A 22,902-nucleotide genomic window follows, 5' to 3' on the forward strand; every position below is an offset into this window, starting at 1 on the left:
GACCTAAGTTAAAGAGTTAGACTTTTTTAGGAAAAGGAAAAAAAACCCAACCCCCTGTTTCCTTAATCAATATGCGACAGAAAATCCAGCTTCTTTCCTCTGTTTATCAATGAAATGTAGTTTTAGTAAATTGCCTGCCCTGTCTCAGTTTGACATACAAACCTTGTTTGACATATGGTGGCTGTGGCTTGCACCTGGAGGTTGAATGTACTACATAGAGCATGTAACTAAGGAGATGGGGTTCTGTTCATCCTTTCAGTTAATTCTGTGTGTTCTTTTTTTTCCCTCCCCTTCGTGCTGCACGGCTGATTACCACCCTAGGACCTTGCAATGGGACACAGACCCCTCAGTGCTGCAACTCCAGTCTGACTCTGAACTTGGGTATATGTCAGCTCTTTTTGTTATCATTTCTTTGCAAGAATTATGTTTAAAATGCTTCCTGGTTGAGCTGGTTGTATGTGATTTTTCATTTGCTTTTATGACTCAAAAAGACCATAGTTTAAGTTTCTGTTTTTTTAGTTTTATAAATAAGATGCTTCAGCAAAGTCATCTTTGTGGAAAAAACCCCAGCTATTTAAACCAGCTTATGACAAGATAAATTGCTATTTCTGTTGCCTGAAACACAATACAAATAACTATTTCATTTCAGATGAAATGTTATTATTGTGGCAGATATGTGCGTGTATAGTTACATTGATGTTGTTTGTACCTGTTGATTCAGACTGTTCTCCCTGAATCATTTGCAAAATACTTTCCCCCCTCCTTTCTGCCTGCTGTCGTTAGGCTGTTCCCACATGCAGTAACAATGTCCCCTTTTCCCTTGGGAGCTGTGTATGTGTTTAAAATTGTGCACTTAAGTGTAATCATAGTCTAAGAGTAATTGGCATCTTAGTTGAGTTCAGGGCTATGAAGCTTTTAAAAAATTGTAATAGAGCTAAAATTGATATTTTATAGTTTGGGATGGAACTTATTTACCCCATGCAAGTAGAAAAATAGTTAATTTAACTAATGTAGAAATGCTCGCCTGCAGAGGTATTTGGGATAATCTGTTCCTCTAAAAGGTTGGGGAGCAATACCTGAGGTTCTTCAGAGCATGAGTCATAGTGAAACCAAATCACTACACTAAAAAATTTGCTCTACCAATGAACTTACAGCGTTGCCTGTTTTGAGTCTCCAGGAAAGTGTCTCATGCTTTTACTTGTTCATGTGCTACTTCATTCACCATTCTGCAAGAAAAACAACAACTTCCCTTCAGCTGCTGATTGACAGTGGCTCCAGATGCAGTTAGGTGTGTTAGGTCTATTCCCCAGGAAAGATCCAGAAGGAAAGTATCCAGGGAGCTTTCTAAACAGAAATATTTCTCCATGTCTAGAACTCCTAGGAATGTTTGTAGTTTACATGTGAGTGTGACTTCAAATAGGTCACATTTCTACAACTTTATTTGGGCTGTTCCAAAAAGGTAGAGTTTTTTGAGCTATTTTAACCTACAGAAACCTTTTAGAAATCCCAGCTGCTTTTTTTACAGAAGTTCGGATTAAAAGATGAGGACTCCTAGGAGCAAGGTTTCTCAAACAGCTGTGCAAGGCTGCAAGCTCCTTTATCTGACTAATGAAAAGATAACTCTGTATGTAGCTACAAAACTTCAGTAATTTACTAGCAGTCAATGCAAAGACAGAAAAGAAGCATGCCAAAGAGCAAATTCACAGGTATACATTTTAATGGAAATCCTGCACCTTTTGAAAGAAATGCCTTTGTCTGTCTCTTCAAACCCAAGGCAGAGTTAAACTTTCTTCTGGTGTCCTTAGACTAGAGCAAAAAAAAAACCCAACAAAACCAATGCAAAAGAAATCCCACAGTCGGGAATTAAATTATCGCAAAACACTTCTAGCAGATACATCTTTCTTATGATACCTATGGACAGAAGAATCAGTTTTAGTGCATGGGTTTTAGTCACTATACTCCTACTGACATCCACTGGCAGTTTGGAAAGGAATCCTTCAATGCTTATGTGCTCTCTAATATGAGTATTTGTTGAGTTTATGAGAATTATGAGCACCTCAGATGAAAAGTGGGGATGGGAAAAACAATAAACCACTTAGTGTTGCCCTAAGAAGAACTAGAGACTAGAACATCACAGCACATATTTGGTAGAGGCCAGATATTGAAGGGATGCTGCAGTTGTTCCTGGGCCCACTTTCAGTAGCATGAGAACAATTAGAGGTGGCTTGATACAGGCAAACAGCAGTAAACAGATCCCATTCCTTCAGATGAAGGAGGACCTCCCAGTCTTCACCAGTAATTACAGATATGGGTGGCACAAAGCATTTGTACAGGCACCAGCAGCAGCTGGATTGGAAGTGTTTTAGATGAAGAATTCCATGCATTGTCTTAGCACAGTGCCATGGGAAGTAGCTCACTTCTGGGACACATGGGCAAAGAGGTTAAATCCACCCAACTAGCAGATAACTCCAGCTGTCCTTTAGAGTCATGTTCCCCATCCTCAGGCAGTCCAGGAGATACAGAGTGACCATGTGAAACTGCTTTAGAATTAGGTGAGGTTCTAATTAGGTCTAGATTAGACACATAATTAATTAGGGATTATACTTAACCAAGACCACTTTCAAGAGACTCTTTCAATGCAAAGGTTTAAGAACCTCAGTAAATGGAAAGAATAGCCTGGGGCAGCAGGGACTTGTAACAGAGGGAAGTCAAACTGACCAAGTAGGCAACAGAGATTGTACACCTGATGCTGAGGGAGGGAAAAGCACATGAAAGTTTGCAGGGTGAGATATTTATTAAAGATTGAATTCACACAGACCATAAGCTAAAGCAGCTACAAAATGTAAAACTGCTAAAATTTTGCTAGCCGGAAAAACTTTTCTGCTACCTCTAATAAGGTAGAAGTTTTTTGGTAGAGTTTTTAGACAATTGTAGATTTTGTTCATATTGGCAAAGTCAGAGATGGTTGTGAGGATGGAGACTTCCTAATTTTTCTTCTTTGAAAAGAGGAGAGACTCAGAGCTAGAACAAGTGTTTCTGTTCTAGTGGTTTGTTGCACAATACAGCTGATTTGTACTGATTACCTGCTGAATGTAATTGCAGTCAGCTTAATAAGAACCCAGGCAGTAAAACAGATTAGAAAAAAATATAGCAGATGCAGCTGAGAAGTTCAGTTTGTGTTTTCCAATGATGACAGTTTACTTTTTAGACTCCTGTTTCCTTTCAGACATCAATTCTAATTGAATACCTAAACCACTGTAAATTAATTAGATCAAGACCCCTATGGCTTCTGTTCTTCTAACAATCTGGAAAATGAAGAGGATGTGGATAATGTCTAAGAACTTTCTGTCTTTCCAAATTGTTCTCTTCAATAATGTGGCAAGTTGAGAAACATTGTGTCCGTGAGTTTATTTCCTCATAAATGCACAAGCAGGCTCACGCTTGTTGGTTTAGGTAACTGGTCTTATTTAGTTCATTTGTGTACTGTGTTTGCATTATTTCTCTGCTGAAAGCTGGCATTTTTTCCGGTAAAACACTTCCAAGTAACAGTTTTTATATTCTTCACTCCCTGCCGACAGTCAAATAATATTCAGGAAATAAACTGATGTTTTCCCCTTCCACTGAGTGAACTGTGCACAACTAGAAGTGTTCATGACCATGCTCAGATGCCTCTCTTCTTTTTCCCTTACGCACTTACAGTTAGTTTGCTTCACTGATTTATTTCATATGGTGTATTTAAAGTAAGGGAAGTAGACAAAATAGAAGGCTATACTTTCCCTGCTCCATCTGTGTTGTAGCTCTCCTCCAACCCTTGCATTAGGACTCTTATCATAAACCTACTTCAGTGCCACCATTAACGACTCCTATGGAAGGGAGAATCTCCTTCTCTATGGAAATTTCCCATCTTGCCAGTTAAAGACTCTGTTATTGCTCCCCAGCTGAACACTTGGCGGTCTAATCCATCCAGGTTTACACCCACTGTGCCCTTCCCACAACTGTGTTTCCCAGGCTGAGGATGAACTCCTTTAAGCAGATAGAACATCATAGAAATGATGACATGAAAGAGACTTTTGTTGCATGTTAAGAGGGACACAAGCAGGCCATTTCTCTCTCCCATTACAGTCCCTCTCAGCAGCATGATCTAGAGGTTCAACAACTGCACTGTATTATGGCAAATGGTTCCCAAGCTAATTTTCTTCACTGCAATGAGGTACTTCTCATGCATGCTGTGTTGTGTTTCGTCTTAACAAACCCTGAAGTATTTTTATCCTGTTCATAACAGCAAACGTTTGTTCCTGCTGCTGATTTACATTTAACATGACTGACCTTTTGATGTCGTGTATTCCACCTTAGACGCAGACTGCACAAGCTGGGGGTATCAAAGATTACCCAGGTCGATTTCTTACCTCGGGAGGTGGTATCGTATTCCAAGGAGACACAGACACCTCTGGCCACACATCAGTCTGAAGGTAAGATTTATGGTTGTTTTTTTTTTAATTTAATAGAAAATTTGAGATAAAGAATGCAATAAAAATAATAGTAAGTCATAACATAGCTGCTTATCATGTATTTTCTGCAAGCCAGGCATTGTTTATGTGATGAATGGCTGTTCTGATGAGAATAATTATAAAAATCACTTTAAATGCAGGTGCAACCAAACTACTTCTGATTTACAATGGATTGTGCTTAGATAGCAGTTTAATGGGAACATTTTTAAAAATAAATCATTATCAATATAATTAAAATTGCACTTTATTCAATTTTTTTATGCTTTCTCAAGGAAGTTATAAATTCTGTGCTTTGTAAGGAGGCAGTGTTGGAAAGCTGCCCGCAGTTGTTTGGTCAGGGTAATTGTGTCCCCCTGCTGTAGGTGAAGCTTAAGGAGAACTTGCAGCCTAGTTCCATGTACTGAAAATGAGGTTTGCATACTTTGATGTGGACAGTCTGTCTTTCTGTCTGCTGACATCATGCTGGCATCTGTAGTCTTGGAGCTGTTTGTTGCATGTTTGGCTCTCTTGTTGATAAGTAAATACACAGAGTGGCAGGGGGTTGCTGATCTGCCAGTGTTGTACTGCAGAATGCTGATTGCACGTCAGTGGTGCCATTTAAACTGAATGCAAAGCTGTACATTAGCCTGATGTTATCTGTGCACTAGAACAAAGTGGATTGAAGAGGAAAAACTTAACAGTCTTGACTGTAATTTTTACTGTTGGAGGAGTAGTGTTGTACTGTTTGCAATGGAGGATCAAGAAAAGTTCAACAACTGAATAATTTTCTGCAGAAGATAGTGTAGAACTTTACCAGGCTTCATTCAGAAAATAAAAATACTCAAGCAGGTTCAGAAGGTGGTGATGGTGGTAAATCTGTGTAATTTAAGTTACTGTCATGGAGAATAGAGTGATAAATGTAGCCGTTTTGACAACTGGGTTGCAAGGTCTGCCTTAGGAAGCAGAAATAGAAATTACTGAGCTAGCTGGTCATATTCTGCTTTTCTGGAGCACAAGTTTATCCTGGTCATCTGTGGACTGAAATAGTGCCTTCAAACACAGACAGCCCTTTTACCTGGATGATGCTACTTGAGCACCAGTCCAGAGAGCTTTGCCTGCTCACAGGGAAAAGCTGTTTCAGAAGCCTCCCTGGATCAATCCAGCTCATCTCTGCTTGTCTCTCTGTGGGCTGCTGAAACCTTGAGAAAATGAGTTTTGCCCCAGAGTCTTTGTCTTCTTTGTTTAAGACTAGTTGTTGCTCAACCCTGGAGCACTATCATTAATTCATTCTTATATCAGATGGGGAGGGTGTCCTTCCTCTCTGACACATGGCCTTTATTCAGTGCAAGAACCTATAGATATGGGGAATTTAAGACATGGCTTTGTGTTTGCCTCCCTCAGACCTACAACTCCAGCACTCATGAGCTGACTTGCCTTTCTGAAAAGGACAGGCTCGCTTAAGGAAGCATCTTCTTTCAGTAAGATCTTGCTTTTCTCCCAAGGGTCTCTTCAGCTATTACAAAATCATTTTCTTGCTAGACAGAAGGACAATCTCCTACCTTTCAAGGAAAAAAAACCCCAAACAACAGTGTGGTGCCATGGAACCTGGCTGTCAGGACAATGAGCAGAGAGTCAGTGTGGTTTGAATTGGTCCTTCCAGCACAGAGGAAAGTCACTTGTTCTTCATTCTTGTGAAAGAAGATAAGTGCAAACATAGAACATCATGCACTTTTAACTGCTTGGGCTAGAACTGTGATGGAAGAGTTCAAATACATGGGTTTGGTGGCTGGATTTGTTATCTTTCCTATTCTCTGTCATCACAACCAAGGAAAAAACATCAACAATAATGGTGTTTTCCATATTGAAATACAGAGGAAATATCACCCAGTTTCTTCCTTCAGATGTGTGAGGGAAAGTGTGACTAACATTTCCTTTCCAATCTGCTACTGGGGAATTCTCTGCATATAACTTGGATATAATTATGGATGTGCACAAGTGAAGGAGATTCAGGAAATTTTGGTTATTTTGTTGAGAGGCTTTTTAACTGGAAATTCTCTAGGGGATAAATAATCACTGTCATTTTGGTCTCCCAGGCCTGATGGAAATGAATTCTTGGTTTCCGATCTCACAAGCCTCCTTATGAATGCTGAGCCCTTCATACTGTCAGTCTAAACATGAACACAAGAGAGAGATTCCTCAAGAGAGCAGCTTTAAGAAGTCCCTACACTGTTTCTATGCATTAATTTAATAAAATATAACCATTAGCTTTTCAAGATTAATTTTTCAACCATTATTATGGTTATGGGCTCAGTTATTTTGCATCTCAAGCCTTAGGGTCTGAGAATAGAAAACAAGAAACTAATTTACTTGGATGAGTATGACTTTAGCATTTGGAATTCATTTTTCACTGTCTGCCTTAAATACTGAAAATGTTAAAATGCAGAAATTTAGGATGAGATTGTCCCATGCTTGCTTCTTGTTTGGAAGACAACTAATGAAGGGTACAGATGGTTGGAAAGATGGATGAAAAGAGCACTTTGACTCCATTCAAAATTCTTCAGCTTTTTCAAAATATCCTCCTCAGGTTTTCTGCATTTGCTTCTCTAGAGACCAAGAAAGAAACTCTGAGGTACTTTAAACCTACTGCGGTTCTGGAGCTCAGTGGATGTTCTTTGTGGTAATGGCTATTGCCCACCAAGCCTTATAAAACTGGAAAAGGAAGGGTTCACTCTGGTAAGTCCATGTGGTGCCAGAGAGCCAGATGCTATGTGCAATGAAGTCTAAGCTTGTCAGCTACTAATTTTAGAAGAAATAGTGTGGCATTATTCTTCACTGTATAAAAAACAGATTACCTCCTCTTTTCAGAACAGGTAATTTGCTTTATTTCAGAGGAATAATGACATGTCATTTCTCCCACCAACTCTATTATTTAGGGAGATGTGTATATGCATCATTCAATCCTTTGATCACAAGTACCTAATTCTTTTGCTTTATTTAGGTCACAGTCAGCTTCAGCTTTTTCTTCCTTGCAGGATGATTTCAAAAACACACAGATCTTGGCTCCAGAGCCTGAGAAAAAAACGTGCTCTTTCCTTTCCCCCTCCTCCTGCTATGATTGTACTTGAATTCAGGTATTTGTAAGGATTGAGAGAAATTTTACTTGGGCTGTTCTTTCCATTCTGGAGTTGATTATGACCTAGACCATGCCAAATATATTTTGAGAGGTCTCTGGGACCTTATTGGGCTGAGGCTCTCACATCACCTCAGGCGTGGCTGCCCCATGTGGCCTTTGATGGTTGGACCCTGCAAAGCACTGCAGACCAGACCTGCTTTGCTAAAGGTGCACCTTGGAGAAAACACGAAAGCCATGGCCTGGCCTCTGCCCAGGGTCCCTCACTGCTGCACAGTACTGGGCTGAGCTCACTATGACTGCCTGCAATCCACCTTTACAGACAGGAAAACAGTCTGCACATTCAGGCTCTGCTAGATGCCCACCTCATTGCCAACTTACTGTTCTGCTCTTTAATGGGCCAGAAAGTAAAATATCAGAGAAGGGAGATACTCCTCTGATCTGGGTCCCTCAGAAAGTGACAGCTTCAAGAAGAATAAGTTCTTTGAGCTTTCTGGTTTTGCTGTCCAGTTTCAAGAGTGTTGTTATTCCTATTTTGTGAAGTAGAAACTACTTCATCAATAAAATGAGATGCTTTCACATTCTGGCTTGACAGACTGTCACTGCAAATAGGTTAGTCAGAAATGCATTCCTGAAAGAGTAGGTCCTGTGTCCAAGAGAAGATCTGACTTTCTAAAACAATGGAAGTCATGTGCTCTTCATCAGTTTATCATCTTCAACAGATGTTTGTTCATGGGGCGAAAACAAATGATCTGCCATACTCGCCTCCTGAGCAGGGTAACCTCATCCTACATCACAAATGTTGCCAAGTTCTGGCAAAGAACACAACTGAGACCTGTGATCCATCTGTTTATCTGAAGTTTTCAAGCACTAAGAGTATTTTGACTGTTAGAGAAAAAAGCAAAATAAGCTCTCTACTCCATCTGGAAGTAGGCTGGAATGAAGTGGCAAAATGGAGCTGGATCTCCAGAGGCTGGGTTGGGTTCTGTGTGTGTCTGACAGTGTAATTCTCTGAACTAAGGCTTCTAAAAGTTACCCTTTTTTAAGCAGTGAAGGAAGAGAGAGGAATTCTGCTCACAGTCAGGCTCATGAGACACATGAGTTCAGGTATCTGTGTGTGATACCAAATGGTGAGTGCCTACTGTAGGGTAAACCAAAATTCTCTCTGTACCATTGATTGCATTGACTATTTCTTCTATGACAAACTTGATAAGAGAGCACTTTATATAGCTGTATTGATTTGGGTTTGTTATTATTCAGTAAAATGTGTGTGTGTCTAAAAGAGTGATACACATTATGTGAGACCTGTGATCTACTTTGAGTTTTGGGAATTGCGTGCAAAGTTATCTGTGAATAGGACTGACAAACTCCAATACTGTGAAAGCAAGTCAGGCCTCTGGAATTTTATTGATTCCATGATAAAATCTATGGATAAACCTATTTATACTTTGATTGTCAAGGTATGAGATTTCCAGGTTTAATCAGTGAGGAGATCTGTGTCTGTACATGCTTTAAGATACTGTGCAGCAAGTCCAGCAAGCTCTGCCCCAGCCCTGCTGTGCCCTGCTGTGCCTGACTGTAGCTCAGCTTTAGCTTTATGAATGCATGCTGTACTTTGGAAAAACCAGTCCCAGAACTAAGTGAGATCATACTTGAGCTTTCCCATGGCCAATCTGGCTAGAGCTCATGGATCAGAAGCTGGGGTTTAAGTTAAAGAGCTTACTTTGGCTTTTCCCTTCCAGAGAATTGTAAGCTCAGCTCCAATCTGAAAAGGACAAGTCTGGACCCAAGAATAGCTTTGAATGCCTCATTTAATGGGAAATGCAGATGCACATTTCCATGCATGCAACATATGTGTCAGGGTACATGATAATGTGTGATGGAAAGTGGACGTAACTAGGGGGAAAGCAAAGACCTTCTGTTCTAAACAAAAGGAGGTGCTGAAAAGCAATACTAGGATATAAATCACTACTAAAAAGAGAAGCTAACCCAAAGATGAATCAGTGGTAAAGCAGAGAGACTTTTTTTAAGAGGCAGAGCATTAAGATTTGTACTAATGGACCCTAATTTTGATATAATGTTTTGTAATTTTGTAAAATACTGTGCTCCATCCTAAGTGGTGCCCTGTGTCACTAGGTGTTCTTAGTTAGCAATAAAAATCCAGTTTGCCTTTTCTTCTCAGACTGCAGTCCGGCAGAGTTGTACTGTGGATCTCAGTAGCTGGCATAAGCACTCTGATCCAAGATGGCTTTGTTTGATTAAAACAACAAACTGCTCAAGATGAGATGAGACTAGAATGAAGCTGTGCAAAGATTTGAGGCATCGCATCGTACAGCAGTCTTTCAATAATTCCTCTTTCTTCCTGCCACAACTGCATCACCTTTTCTAAATAACAAGGTTTTCAAGGCGGATTTAAAAAAAAAATTAAAATTTAAATCTGACATAAAAATCTTTCAAAGGCATTCAGGCAGCGCTCTCTGGTGGTGCAACAGTGAAGCGCTGCGCCTGAGGAACGCTGGCGGGCAGGGATGCGGGAGGGATGCAGGGGTGCGGGAGGGATGCAGGGATGCGGGAGGGATGCAGGGGTGCGGGAGGGATGCAGGGATGCGGGAGGGATGCAGGGGTGCGGGAGGGATGCAGGGGTGCGGAAGCGGACTCCCCTGATCTTTTGTCCGAGGCAAGAATTACACTTAACAGAAGAGTCTTGAGTGGTATGAATGAGATGTATGAATGCAAGTGTTGATGAAAGAAGTATGAGAAGAGACCAAGGCATTACATAGAAAATGGGGGACAAAATTACATTATTTAGAAAGGTTAAAAAGCCTTGGAAAATCAGTCATAGGTATTCAGGGCAATAATACACAATAAATCAGGTGCAAACCCTTGTTATTGCTAATCCCTTTTTGAATTGCAATTAGTAAAGTACAATTTGTTAAGATAGATATATATTCCAGAACAGCCACAACAGGCAGCCAGGTGTGGTAGGTCTGTATTCCACTCCTAGCAAGCTACAGACATTGGATGTACGAAGTTTCTGAAGGCTTTCTCTGGTTTTTGTTGAGCAGAAAAATATATTTGACACTTGTAAGAATTTCTCGGAGGAAGAATGAAGAGTCCACAGTCTGGTCATGGATACTTTGGTGTTCGAGTGCAGAAAGAGACATTAAATGTGTGTTCTCCTGAATTATGTAACAGGCTTGGGCTCAAACAGGATTTCTGCAAGACAGTCCCAGTCTATTTCTAAAAGCTGGCCTAGAAGTATATTAATCAGCAGTCATTGCTTCAGTATTTGCTCCCATTCCCTGTTTCTCCTTCCAGGTTTTCTTTAAAGACTTCTGGAAAAGGGTTTTTCTCAAGATGGTTCTCAGATAGTCTTAAGCAGAGAGCCCTTTTAATGCTAAACTGTTTTGAACAAGCAGATCTGACAATTTATTAAGCATCAGTAATTCTCAGGGAATTATCTACTAAGAACTGGTTTAACAGAGAGAAGATTGCCTCTGGTCACACACAGTTGGAGGTCTGAAGAAAGAAAACTCTTTAGAGATCTTAGACTTTTTCTTGATCATTTCATTACACGGGAATCAAGTAACTTGACTCTTTGCAGCTCCTCCACAATCTTAACAAAATTTTGGGCAGGTCTCCTGAAAACCAAGCACATATACATAGGAGTTTATTGCTCCAAAGTGTCCCTGACCTTCTGCAGACTTTGGGGTTTTTTGCATTAAATGCAAGCCAAGAAAGTATGTCTGGTAATTCTTTATGAGGGTGGGGAGAGGACAACAGACTTGTCACTGCTGAACTATGCCTTCTCTAAACCATTCAGGCAACAAAAAGATGAGGAACAAACCAAAGCTTAACTGCCTTCTCGAAGAAACAAGGAGCCAGTTTTTGGCCTGTGCTGGCTTGGAGGGGACTGTTGTGCAGTTTTGTTCTGTGCATGGAAATAATACTGCTTCAGAGCTTTTGCAGCCATTGTGGAGAGGGACCACGCTATACCACCCCTCTTTGTGCCTTCTCCATCCTAGTGGGTGATCCTTGCTCTCTGCTTTTAAGCAAGTGGATTCATCCTCCACCCAAAAGATGGGAAGCTGTTTGCCCCTAGAATAATCCAAAAAGCATTGTAGTCAGTCTCCTTGTGTGGAAACCAACCTACTCCTTTAGTTGCAGTGGGAAATAATGTAATTGAATGAGATCCTGGCACATCTGGTGTCGCTTGATGGAAAACAAGAGAGTTGATGCTGAGAGCCCTGACCTCAAACTCCTTTAACTAGCTCCAAGTCATCTCACAGTGCCTTTGACCCATCTCTGTGTCCTGACATCTGAAACTAGCAGTGATCCATGAATTCAGAGAGAAGCCCTGTAACACCTGTATGCAAATTGAATTCTTTGTTGGCTGGAAATGAAAACCTTCCTCTAAGTCTTTCTTCTCTGGAAAAGATCCTGGCCATGTTTTACACAGGAACAACTGTTGTATTGAGCTGATTTGTTAAATGTTCCCCTCAAGCAACAAAATATTTCTAAACTTATTTGCAAATATATGACTATTAGTATGTTGCAACTTAGTTTTAACGTGAGAACAAGGAAATTGTCCCTCTAATGAACAGTGCCACGATTTCCCCAGTCAACAATCAACGGAATGACAGTGGCCAATTTTTCTTTATTTGCTGTTTTCACATGTTCCTAGTTATCACTTTATGTATAATTTCAGCAGTGTTTGAATATGCTTTGAATTAGCAATGTGCATACATATTACAATGCTCAAATGAGAAGGTTCAGACCTGAAAATGTAAAAAGGGTGAAATTTGGGTTAACAGTACTTCCAGCAGAACAATGAAGACATGCCTTTTTGTTTTCTTCACAAACAAAGCGTGCTTTTTCCTGCCATTCCTGTAATTCCTTCTTTAGACTAATGTGTGATGCCTATTCAGTATATACAAGAAAACTAAAACCCAGCACCTTCTATTATGTGTTTAGTAACCTTTGGCAAATTCTGGCTTTGTAACACGGACCAATCTCCACTAGAATTTAAGACAAGATTAAGAAAAATGTGCATTGCAGAAGTAGCAGTTATTAATCCTCAGTGCTCTAATTAGCACTTAGTCTTTCTAATCCTGTAAGTAGATACAAAATCAGGGCTGACATAGACACAGGCCATAATGTGGAAAGGCTTTCATTAGTAGTGTTAAAAAGATGTACAGAAAACTGCTTGGTTACTTCACACTTCTCAATTTGATCCTTGGCACTTGGACTCTAAGAGATGAAAAAGATTCACGTGCCAAAATCTCCTCCTCTGTTTTAACCCACACTACTAATGTACTGGGTCAAAAATTGCGCAGCTGAAAATGCTCCTGTTCAGCACCTCTCTATCTTCAATTCTATAGCTGAGTCTCAGCCTAAGAAGCTGGCTAATTGTGCCCCTCTATAGTCTCCTTTAATTGGCTCATTTCCATAGGAGAGGCCACCTGCCTTGGGTAGAGCAGTGTCAGCTGCTTGCCCTCAGACTAACTGGAGAGGGAGCCAAGTGCCTGGGCTGGGTAGAGTGAAGAATTTGGCACACCCCACACGACTGCCTGCCTTGAAGCTGAATGGGGATGCGCCCCAAGCTGGGTCTTTGTTCACCAGGTGTGTGCTCACATTCTGACCTGAGCGCCTGGGCAGAACCCTCCAGCGGCACCCCAGGGCCCCCTTCTCCCTCCCAAGAGCTGCTCCAAGGTCATGTAAAGCCATGATCCATTTAGTATATTGGAAAACTGTAAATCTCATCTGTGTGCAACATTTGAGAATCCCTGCTCAAAATCAGTAGTGGCTGGATCCTTTCCAGAGAATCCTTTTGCTTGCTCACACACAAGAGTTACTCTGAAAACTGAAGAAAGGATCTGGATGAAGAAACCTTTAATGAAATGGGTATGTCAGTAAAGTAAAAGTCTCAGCATGAATTACCACTGGCCACTATTAATAGAAGATAGAATTCTCTTTTGCTGCAATACAATAGACTGTCTCCACAAATAATGCCACTTTTCAACCAGTTCCTGGCTGTCACTTGCCCATCTATCTTATTTAAAATAAACTTAGCATGAATTTGCTCTGAGCCACAATTACTTCAGATGTATGTCCTAGCCATAAACCTCCAAACCAGCACTCTCTCTTCCTGCAAGCTAATACCCTACTTAAAGCACACAGGAAGTGAAAACATAATCATTATTTTTCTGAAATGTGTTGAGCTTGAGCCACAAAGCTTCTCGCTTATTTTAAGTCTGTAATTGCATGTTGTTGCTGTGGATACTCCTTTTTTTTCCTCACCCCAATTGTATTGTGAAGTTTGCTACATCCAAGCTCAGTACGGGTTCAGCTCCTCTGTGATTGGCACATACAGATCTCTCCACTTATGAATAGACTCACTTATCTCAGTAGCAGCTGCTGGATTTTGAGGATTCTCTCAGAATTCACTGCTTGGTTTGGAGCTGAACTTCTTTGAAGGTCTTGCCCCAGCTGCACAACTGGAGAATTTTTGAAATTTTAACCCTTCATCATCATTGTTTCATATTTTCTTTCTTGTCATCCCCACTCAGATGTTCACTCTTCCTCTCCTAGGCGCCAGTTACTCAGCAACAGCACACCCAAAACAGCCACTCATTTGCTATGAAACACAGAAAGCACTGAAGATCTTGCTTGAGACCACATGAAAAATTCTCTGTGTGCTCATATTGCATCACTGATAATGCGCAGGTTGAAAACACAGCACAATCTTACACAGTGAAATCTTACACAACGAGACACCACAAACTTCTCCTGCATATGTTTCAGAGACCTCCTACCTGTGATATGAGATTTGCTGGGATTCACATGGGGGAATAACTGAGACCAAAAGAACTGAACCCAACACAGTCTTGTGAGGGGGATATGGACCCTAGCCCAGACTGTCCTTCAGCCTGTGCCCAAGTTTCCAGACCAGTGGAACCTAGCTGATTTGTTCCAGATGTGAACTGGGTATGCTGTAACACGCTCAGAGTTCATACTGATTAGGAATAAGCATCTCTTATAATCTGCCTTTTCCTTTTTGCTAGATTGGGTACTGCCGAAAGTTTGGGTTCAGGATTTCCAAGTAGGCAGGGTTCCTAAGAGTTACTCATGTTTACGTACATTTTAGGGATGTAAGAGCTGCTATTTAAGCAAAGATATAACAAATTTACATGTGGTTCTCATTTGTGTAATCATGAAAAGGTGTCTAGTGAACAGTGAGCTTCCATTTTCAAGAATGCCTTGGACAGAGTTAGGGTGGAGTGTGCAGGCACAAGTGCACCATGACACTGTGTGCTTGGCAAATACCTGTTCTGGCATTCCTAGGTTGTAACAGGATGGAGGCAGAGAGTGAATAGAAGATGAATCTGATCTCTCCTTTCTCTTGCTGTCTCTCTAGTCTATGGACAGAACTGTGTTTAATAGTTGCAGATATATTTATGTAGTTATTTAAGTATTTATTTGTAGATACCACTGCAGATGCAATGTTTACATAATGTATTACCTATCTGTATATCTGTAGATGTACAGATACTTGTAGATACACACATAAAGCTGACCTTTACAAGATCTCATCACCTGCCAAGTGATACCCTTGGACTCAGAGCAATGGTGTGAATCTCAGGACTCTTATTTTTGTCACAGTCTATGTGTGTAGTTCAGAGCAAGTCACAAATTGAGTTATAATCAACGCAGAGACATAGACCATCTCTTCATTCCCCCATAGCACAAACCACCAAAAGCTTAAACACAAACTAAGTGAACTCACAGCAGCCTAGTTTAGGATTTTTAGCTGTCACAGAGCTGTCTGATCTGGCAGCATGACTAGTGCTTGTACCCAAGGTAACTAGCTGCACCCTTGTTGAGATACTTCAATAACTTGGTGTAATCACATGCAACAGCTCTACCTTGAGCAACCTGGCCTGTTTGTGTAAACTTTCCAGACTCAGAAGAGTGAGACAGAACCTCCCAGAAGGCAATTTACCCTATCTACTGGATTTATCGTAACACTGGAAAAATAATCTTCTATTTGTGCCTTTCTCCATTGCTTACAGGCTTAGCCAATACATTCAAATTATGACCTTCATTTTTAGATGGTTGAGTTTCAGGTAATTCCCACCATTTTGTGATGGGAATATGGGCAAATGCCTTATGAATTATTTTACTGTCATTCCCTGGAACAGTTTTGGAACTGTTATTGCTATTTCTTTTCTTGAGCTCCTTCATCTCTTAGATATTCCCCTTTGAAGTTGCTTCTTGTGCCTCTGTGAAAGAAAAGGGAAGAAGCAGGCAGCTTATTTTCCTCTGAAACCTATGTAATTGAGGACAGCACTTTCCCAACTGATAAAGCAACAGGCCATAGAAAAAAATAGAAAAATTACTTTGCTCTTTTATATCATCAATTAAGTAGCATTTTCATACTATTCAGAGGACTTTATTGTGTAGACTCAATACTTCACTTTATGTGATAACATTTTTTTTGATACATCAGTCTGGTTTGTGTATTCTGTAGTTCCCCAAATGCATGTTTCTATCCCATTTTGCTCAAGGGTTTTGCCATACAGTAAAGCCCATCAATTTCCTTCCCCCAAGGAGTACTGAGCATCAAGTGCATACATATCTAGGAATTATAGCACCATGACTGTGAAATGGAGAAAACCATGACTTGTTTACTGAGGTGTAGCATAGGGAATATATGCTTTCATCTCTTTCATCACTTTCAACCATATCACATAGGTTGTCGGACTGTTCATTTGACCTTTGATATTTCTTGTACCTTGATGTCTTAATGAAGTATAAAAAATTAATACCCAACCCTTAGGTATTAGCTATGCAATGAGGATGTTTTCTCATTACTGAATTAGTATTGGTTTGTGATTATCCTTAGTGAATCTAGATTAGAAAAGGTTAGTAAAAGTACCTTTTCTGTTTCATAGTTCATCAGCTTGAGATAATTTAGTAACAAAGGCTCATGTTGCAATCAGGGAAAAGACTCCCACTGACTAAAATGGGACCTGGACTGGGATCAAATGAAGTGCTTGCCATGAGCCTAAATAGCTGACATTGTCAGTGACTCACCATGTGAAGCCCTTCAGTACATTGTAGAATCATTTTATCTGTATTTGATTAAATACGAAAGTATTTTGCTAGGCTTTCCAACTTTGAAAAACAAAGTCATTTACATAAGGGCCAGGAGACCAAATAGCTATCCTCTTTTACCCTGGTTAGCAGGCTTGATCCTGCAAGTATGTATGCATGTTCTTTGCTCATCATTAGTCCTCTGACATATTTGATTGTCTGATATCAGACATGCATGTGTTTGCAGGAGGGATCTGGTGCTGTTACATTCATTTGTTGAACGTTACACTCTTTTGCTGATGGACTGAACAAACTCTGAAGGGCAGAAAATGTGGGGGTTTTCTTCATTCTTATCAGTACAGAATATAGAAAATGTGCTGTAAAGAAATACTGATCATGAAAAATGTGTTGATATATCATAGAATATTTTGGGTTGATTTTAAATGTCATTTAATCCAACCACACTTCAATGGGATATCTTCAATTAGATCAGGGTGCTTAGAACCCTGTGCAACTTGACCTTGGATGTTTCCAGGGATGAGGCATCTGCCACCTCTCTGGGCAACCTGCACCAGTGTTTTACCACTCTCCTTGTGAAAAAACTTTTCCTTATGTTTTTTAGTTTAAAGCTAATTCCCCTTGTTTTATTGCAACAGCCCCTACTAAATATATGTATTTTATATATATATATATATATATATAAAAATATACACACACATATTTTAAGAGGAATATATGCTTCCTTTACTGTATTCCAGGTTGATTCACTTTGGCAACTGTTAAAAATGTGCATTTTATTATTAACACCTTTTATCAATCCAATGAACAATAGAAGGAGAAACTCTGCTCCAATACAGGCCACATCTTGCAATAATTTATAAATGTCCCATATTAAAAATAATACAGTTGCTCAAACTTTTTCAAAATGTCCCAGGGTAAGCAAATGCTTTTGTATTATTATTAGTTTTGACAAACCTGATTGTGTGCTGGCCATTGTTAAAGGGTTCTATCTGCCTCCAAACACAGTGAGAGACAAAGAATTTTTAATGAATTTAATTAAAACTTTATGTGGTTTATAGTGTTCACCTCCAGCTGGTGTGCCATTCTTCTCTGTTGAATGAAGTTTCCTCTAATGCATAATGATGTGTTTTATAAGAGGGATGTTTGAACCCCCTTCCTAGTAGCCCTGAGGTAGTTTCCATGGTATGACACAGTGGTGAAGTTTTTAAAAGCAGGTCTCTTACACTTAAGCAAATTATTTATACAGTTAAATGCACAGGCATGGATGAATAGATATGAATCTTAAAATAAATTTAAGAATCTTTTTTTTTTCCCCTTGAAACAGTCCTTGTGGGCAAGCTTTTATGACCCATGCTGCTAAGCATTTGTCTGTACAAATGGCACACTGACATGAAAGGGTCTTGTTATTTGACTGCTTCTGTTGGGGGTACAAAGTTGAATGTTGTGTTCTTCTTTGGTTAACACACTGACATCTGTACCAGGCACAAGGTCCTGATATTGATGGGCACTCCTAGTGCTGCTGTAATAAAAATGAACAATAACATGCAGATAGCCTCGTTAGCAAATGTTTCAGTGCATTTTATGAGACATGCTGAGACAGTGCAGCAAGCTGGGTCATTCCCATGGCTGGTTAGAGTTAGTGGAATTTTAGTCATCTGAATCTCTCGTGTTAGGGCTTTCACTCAGGGTTTCTAAAAAGGGCAGTGACTGTTGTCCTTTTCCTGCAAGCTGTCAATCAGTATTCCTTATGTCGAGAAGTAAGCTCTTGCCAAAAGATGTAGGCTCTTCATTTGTTTTAAGCACTTTCTTTTCAAAATCTTGAGCCTGGGTGTGACCAGGCTGAAACACAGAGCTGTATTTTTGTGGTTCTTTGGATGGTGAGATCTCAGTTGTGCAAGAATCTTGAACAAGTTCCTCAGGGAAGGAAGGAATGAAGCAAGATTCTTGGACCAGAGGAATAGGACTTAGGAACAGCTCACATCTCTACAGGGAGTAGCATGATCCCTGGAGAAGTGTTTGCAATGGAGGCTTCAGACTTCCAGTGGTTTTGCAGAGACTGGGAAACTGAGATGAATGTTGAAAGGCATCTTCATAAATAATGTGTCTTGTACTAATAGCTGTGAGGAATTGGATAGGAAACTGGTTACAAAATCACCCTGTACCAGCATCACCCTTTTCTCCCACTGAGGTTGGGAGAGCCTTTTATACTGTCTCATTGCAAGGTGACTGAAAGAAGAGGCTTTCCAGGAATATCAGTGTATCAGCTGGACAACAGTCAGTGGTTACCTGGAGATGAGACTGTTCTCTTAGGAAAGGGATTTCAGTGTTGAATCCACCTGTGATCTTTAATACAGTTTTCTAAGGTTTAGCCAGTAGTTTTAACAACAGTAAATCACCATATCTGTTTTTCCCCAACTGATGAAGAAAAAAAAAAAATACTGGAGAGGACCAGTGACAAGCTAAATCAGAAAAAATGGAGAAAATGCTGAAAAATGTGACATTTGGCACTTGGTGGAATGACAAAGAACTGAAGAGATGAAGGAGCATCCAAAGCTGAAGAATACTTCCTGGTAATAGGTATGAAAAATAAAGCATGATGAACAGAAAAAGAAGGTGGATAAATACTAGATTGTAAAGAATGAAGAAATGAAAAGGAATTAAATTTAAAAATAATTGGAAGAAGGTGGAAGAAGTCCTGAAAACCACAAAGATATATTTGTATTTTCCTAAGAAATTAACGGGATGCTTCTTGAGGTAGCAGAAAGAAAGGATATGAGGAGCTGACTGTCCTACATGGGAAAAAGTCTTACCACAGACTAATGAGTCATCTTGTTGCATTGCTCCTGGTTTCAGATGCTCTGACTGCAGTGTCCAGTGAAGCTTTGCTCGTTAGAGCAAATCAAATGATCTTGTTCTGATAAGCTGCAATGCACCCTTCAGGGAAGGTAGAGCTTCTGTCACTTAACACAGGGAGCTCTTGGACTGAATGTATCAGCAGCTGAGTGTCACGTTCAGTCCCTGGGGGTCTGTTGTCAGCTGGTGGACTAGATTCTGTGCAGTGTAAACCAGAACAACTTACATTTAGTGTGAGCATGAAGGTGGCAGTCTCAGAAGTGCCATCCTGTGCATCGTGGTGTGGAAGTGTCTCCGGACACAGGCAGAGCCACATGAAATGAAAGGTAGATCACACAGCTGTAACAATGAACAATTTTGTCATACATCATGGGGGTATGCACTTCAGTATGCAGTGTCAGTCAGGACATCAAAGGCTCCTGGTAAATCAGTGCTGCTCTGCCTTTGGTTAATGTTGTCAAGTGGTCAAACTGTTAGGCATTGGTCTATATTCCTGTGGTCCCCAGCTCTAAAACAACATTGTGTGCAGCTAGTACCCTTTGTTCCTGGAGTTACCTTTGACAAACAGTTTTGGGAACAAAGTAAAAGAAACCTGAGAAGGATTAAGCTTGGGACTACAAGGGCTGAGTTGTGTACACCCACAGCACACTGTTAGTGATTCATGGGCCCATGAACACTGACACTCTGACTGTGAACCAGTGGGCCCTTGTATTCTTACTGTTAAAAAACAGAGAAGAAATCAAGCTGGAAAGAAGTCAAATGACCGAAACCAAAGATGTTTTTTTTCCCCATGGTTTGTAGGTGTGTTGCACAAAGTGGCTAATTAACAAAGGAGGAAGATGCATGAGGATCTGATTTGTAGCAGGTTTTATTGGCATGTGAAGCTGCCACAGAAACAGAGGCTTGAAGAATGATCTTAGGGTGAAAAAGGGGGCCTTTCTCAGCTCAGCTGAAGTGCAATGCTGCCTGCCCCAGGCCTTAAGCAGAGCAAGAGCATTGTGGAAAATAGAGCTGCTAAGAACATTTTAATAGGGAGTCAGAGTAGCCAAGCACACATCCAAGGGTGTGCCATAGGACACTTGTCCTTCAAGGCACACTTCTAGGTGACCTGAGTGGGAAACTTCTGGATGATTAAGGCCATTGCTGGATTTTGGAAGCAGGTCTGTACACATGCATTCATTGGCAGGACAGTAGTGGAGAACAGATATAGGAAATCTGTACCACTTACTCTTTTGCCTGTTTAAGGTAGTTATTGAAGCACAAAGGGGTTTTGAGTCAGAGTGGTCATTAACAGGTATTGTACATATCTGTCTGTATATACAAATCGTGGAATCATGGAATTGTTAAGGTTAGAAAAAATCTCTAGGATCATCAAGTCTAACCATCAACACTGTAGCACCATCATGCTCACCATTAATCTGTGTGTACATACGCTGGTGACATTTTAGGGGGAAATAGGGTGGTTTTGATGAAAAATATGGACAGTTAGTAAGATACACCATGGATATCCTTAAGTGCTCTTTGGATTGGAAACACTGATTCTGTCAGAATATAAAGAGAATCTTTATGAAGATAAAAAGATATGAGATTAAAAAAAGATTTAAAAAAAGATTAAAAGATAAAAAATTGTAGAAACAGACATACAAAAATAATGGACATTTAATAAGTCTGCCTGTATTTTTCCTTGCCTCTGGCTTCAGGCCAGATTGTCCGTGCATGGAACATCCTAAAAATCATAAACAAATTATACCATATTTTCTCCTCTGTCTCCTTTAAATGCTTCAAAATCCCTGGATCAAAGCCCACAGAATCTCTCCTGAGGAGATATCTGAATCTGGATAATTATGCAGGAAGCTATGAGCACTTTCATGTTTTAGCTTCTTTTACTATTTAAGTAGAAGTTAAAATGAAATAAAAAGATATATCATGTCTTATCTTGACAGGTTTTTTTTCTTTGTTTTGGAATCCAATATTCACACTGTTTCCAAAGCCATAATGAAAAATTTTATGTAGAGTTGAAGTCTTTCCTCCAGTAGTCTTTATACTGAAAAGTATTCTCTTTGAAAAGCAAAACTTTATACAAAGCTTGCCAGTATTGTTAAAATGACACACTTTTTGGTGACCTTTGCTAAATCTGCATAAATATTTCTGTCACTTTCGATTATTTCTTTCTGCATTTTAGCAAGTGCTCTAGAAAGTACTGTGCTATCTGTGTCTATGTGAATAGCAAAACTCATTAATATTTCCTTTTCTGAGGCAAACTTTCCTGTCTTACACTTGCCTGCCCTGAAACAGTCTTCAGCTCTGAACCCTTTAACCCTCTTGGTGATTTCAGTGAAGGGACAGCAAGAGTTATTTGAGCCAGGAAGCTGTACATATGAGGATGTAATTCACTTGTGAGGGATATAAATCAGTTATCCACATAGGATATTTGTCAATCAATGTTTGTCTGCTCAACACACTTCTTTGGTCACTTTGCCTTGAATGGCACTTGCCACGTCCTGCTAACCTCCCGTAGATGTGTGTCATGTGGGCAGCAATAACAATTCCCTTCTTGGACTCTAGCAGAGAAATACTTGCTGAAACCAATTGCAAAATACCTGTTGATAAACCTGAGATCAAGATATTCAGTGTTGTAAGTCCTCTTACAGCTGGGCTGCTTTGCAGCATTGTGCTGGACTATGTATCATGTTTACATTACTTTTAATGCCCTTCTCCATCCCAGCTTCAGTGTACCCGAAAGCGAGGCCAGAACAACTTGCACCCATTTGAATGACTTTTCCTGAAGTGATAGCCATTTGAAGCATGATCCCCTAGAGGTAAATTAGCAGTGTAGCCTGAGATTTTTGCCTGCTGTCCACCCAAGTCTCACCATCCCATTCTCAGGCCAGCTTGGTTAGGTTCTGCCTAGCTGCATTCCTGAGTAACCTGCTTTAGGTGTCCCTGCCTTGGCAGGGGAGTTGGGCTGGATGATCTCCAGAGGTCCCTTCCAACCCTCAGTATTCTGTGACTGTGATTCTGTGATGAGAAATCTAGCCTAGAATTCGTATATGTTCTATGGTACTGCACAGGGAGCAAGGAAAAGCACCCATCTAACTGAAGGAAGCTGTTTGGTATACTGAGTCTGCAATATCAACAAATGTAAGAACATCAACAAATGTCAGGCTTGGTAGCAAACTTCAGTCCTGCTCTCAGTGCACCACTGATTCATTGCAGTGGTCACTGTTTACTACATGGATTAATGGGAAAAGGCAGTGCATGTAGAATGATTAAAGTGCTGATTGCTCTGCAGCCTGAGGCTGATTCAGGAAAGGA

General features: G+C 40.2%; 1 protein-coding gene across 7 annotated transcripts in view; it reads left to right on the forward strand.

Annotated features, from left to right (window-relative positions):
* The window catches only part of DYNC1I1 (dynein cytoplasmic 1 intermediate chain 1), a 186,583-nt gene that overhangs the window by 39,932 nt on the left and 123,749 nt on the right, over nt 1–22,902 (forward strand). For 4 of the 7 annotated variants that reach the window (XM_033052408.2, XM_033052442.2, XM_033052428.2 and 1 more), the window contains exons 5-6: nt 322–381; nt 4,354–4,469. In XM_033052408.2, coding sequence (XP_032908299.1) covers nt 322–381; nt 4,354–4,469 — 176 coding nt within the window. The remainder of the gene's footprint in view (nt 1–321; nt 382–4,353; nt 4,470–22,902) is intronic. The other 3 variants (XM_033052435.2, XM_033052451.1, XM_033052462.2) reach the window with 1 other exon arrangement.

Source organism: Catharus ustulatus, chromosome 1 (assembly GCF_009819885.2).
Source record: "Catharus ustulatus isolate bCatUst1 chromosome 1, bCatUst1.pri.v2, whole genome shotgun sequence".
Taxonomy (NCBI): domain Eukaryota; kingdom Metazoa; phylum Chordata; class Aves; order Passeriformes; family Turdidae; genus Catharus; species Catharus ustulatus.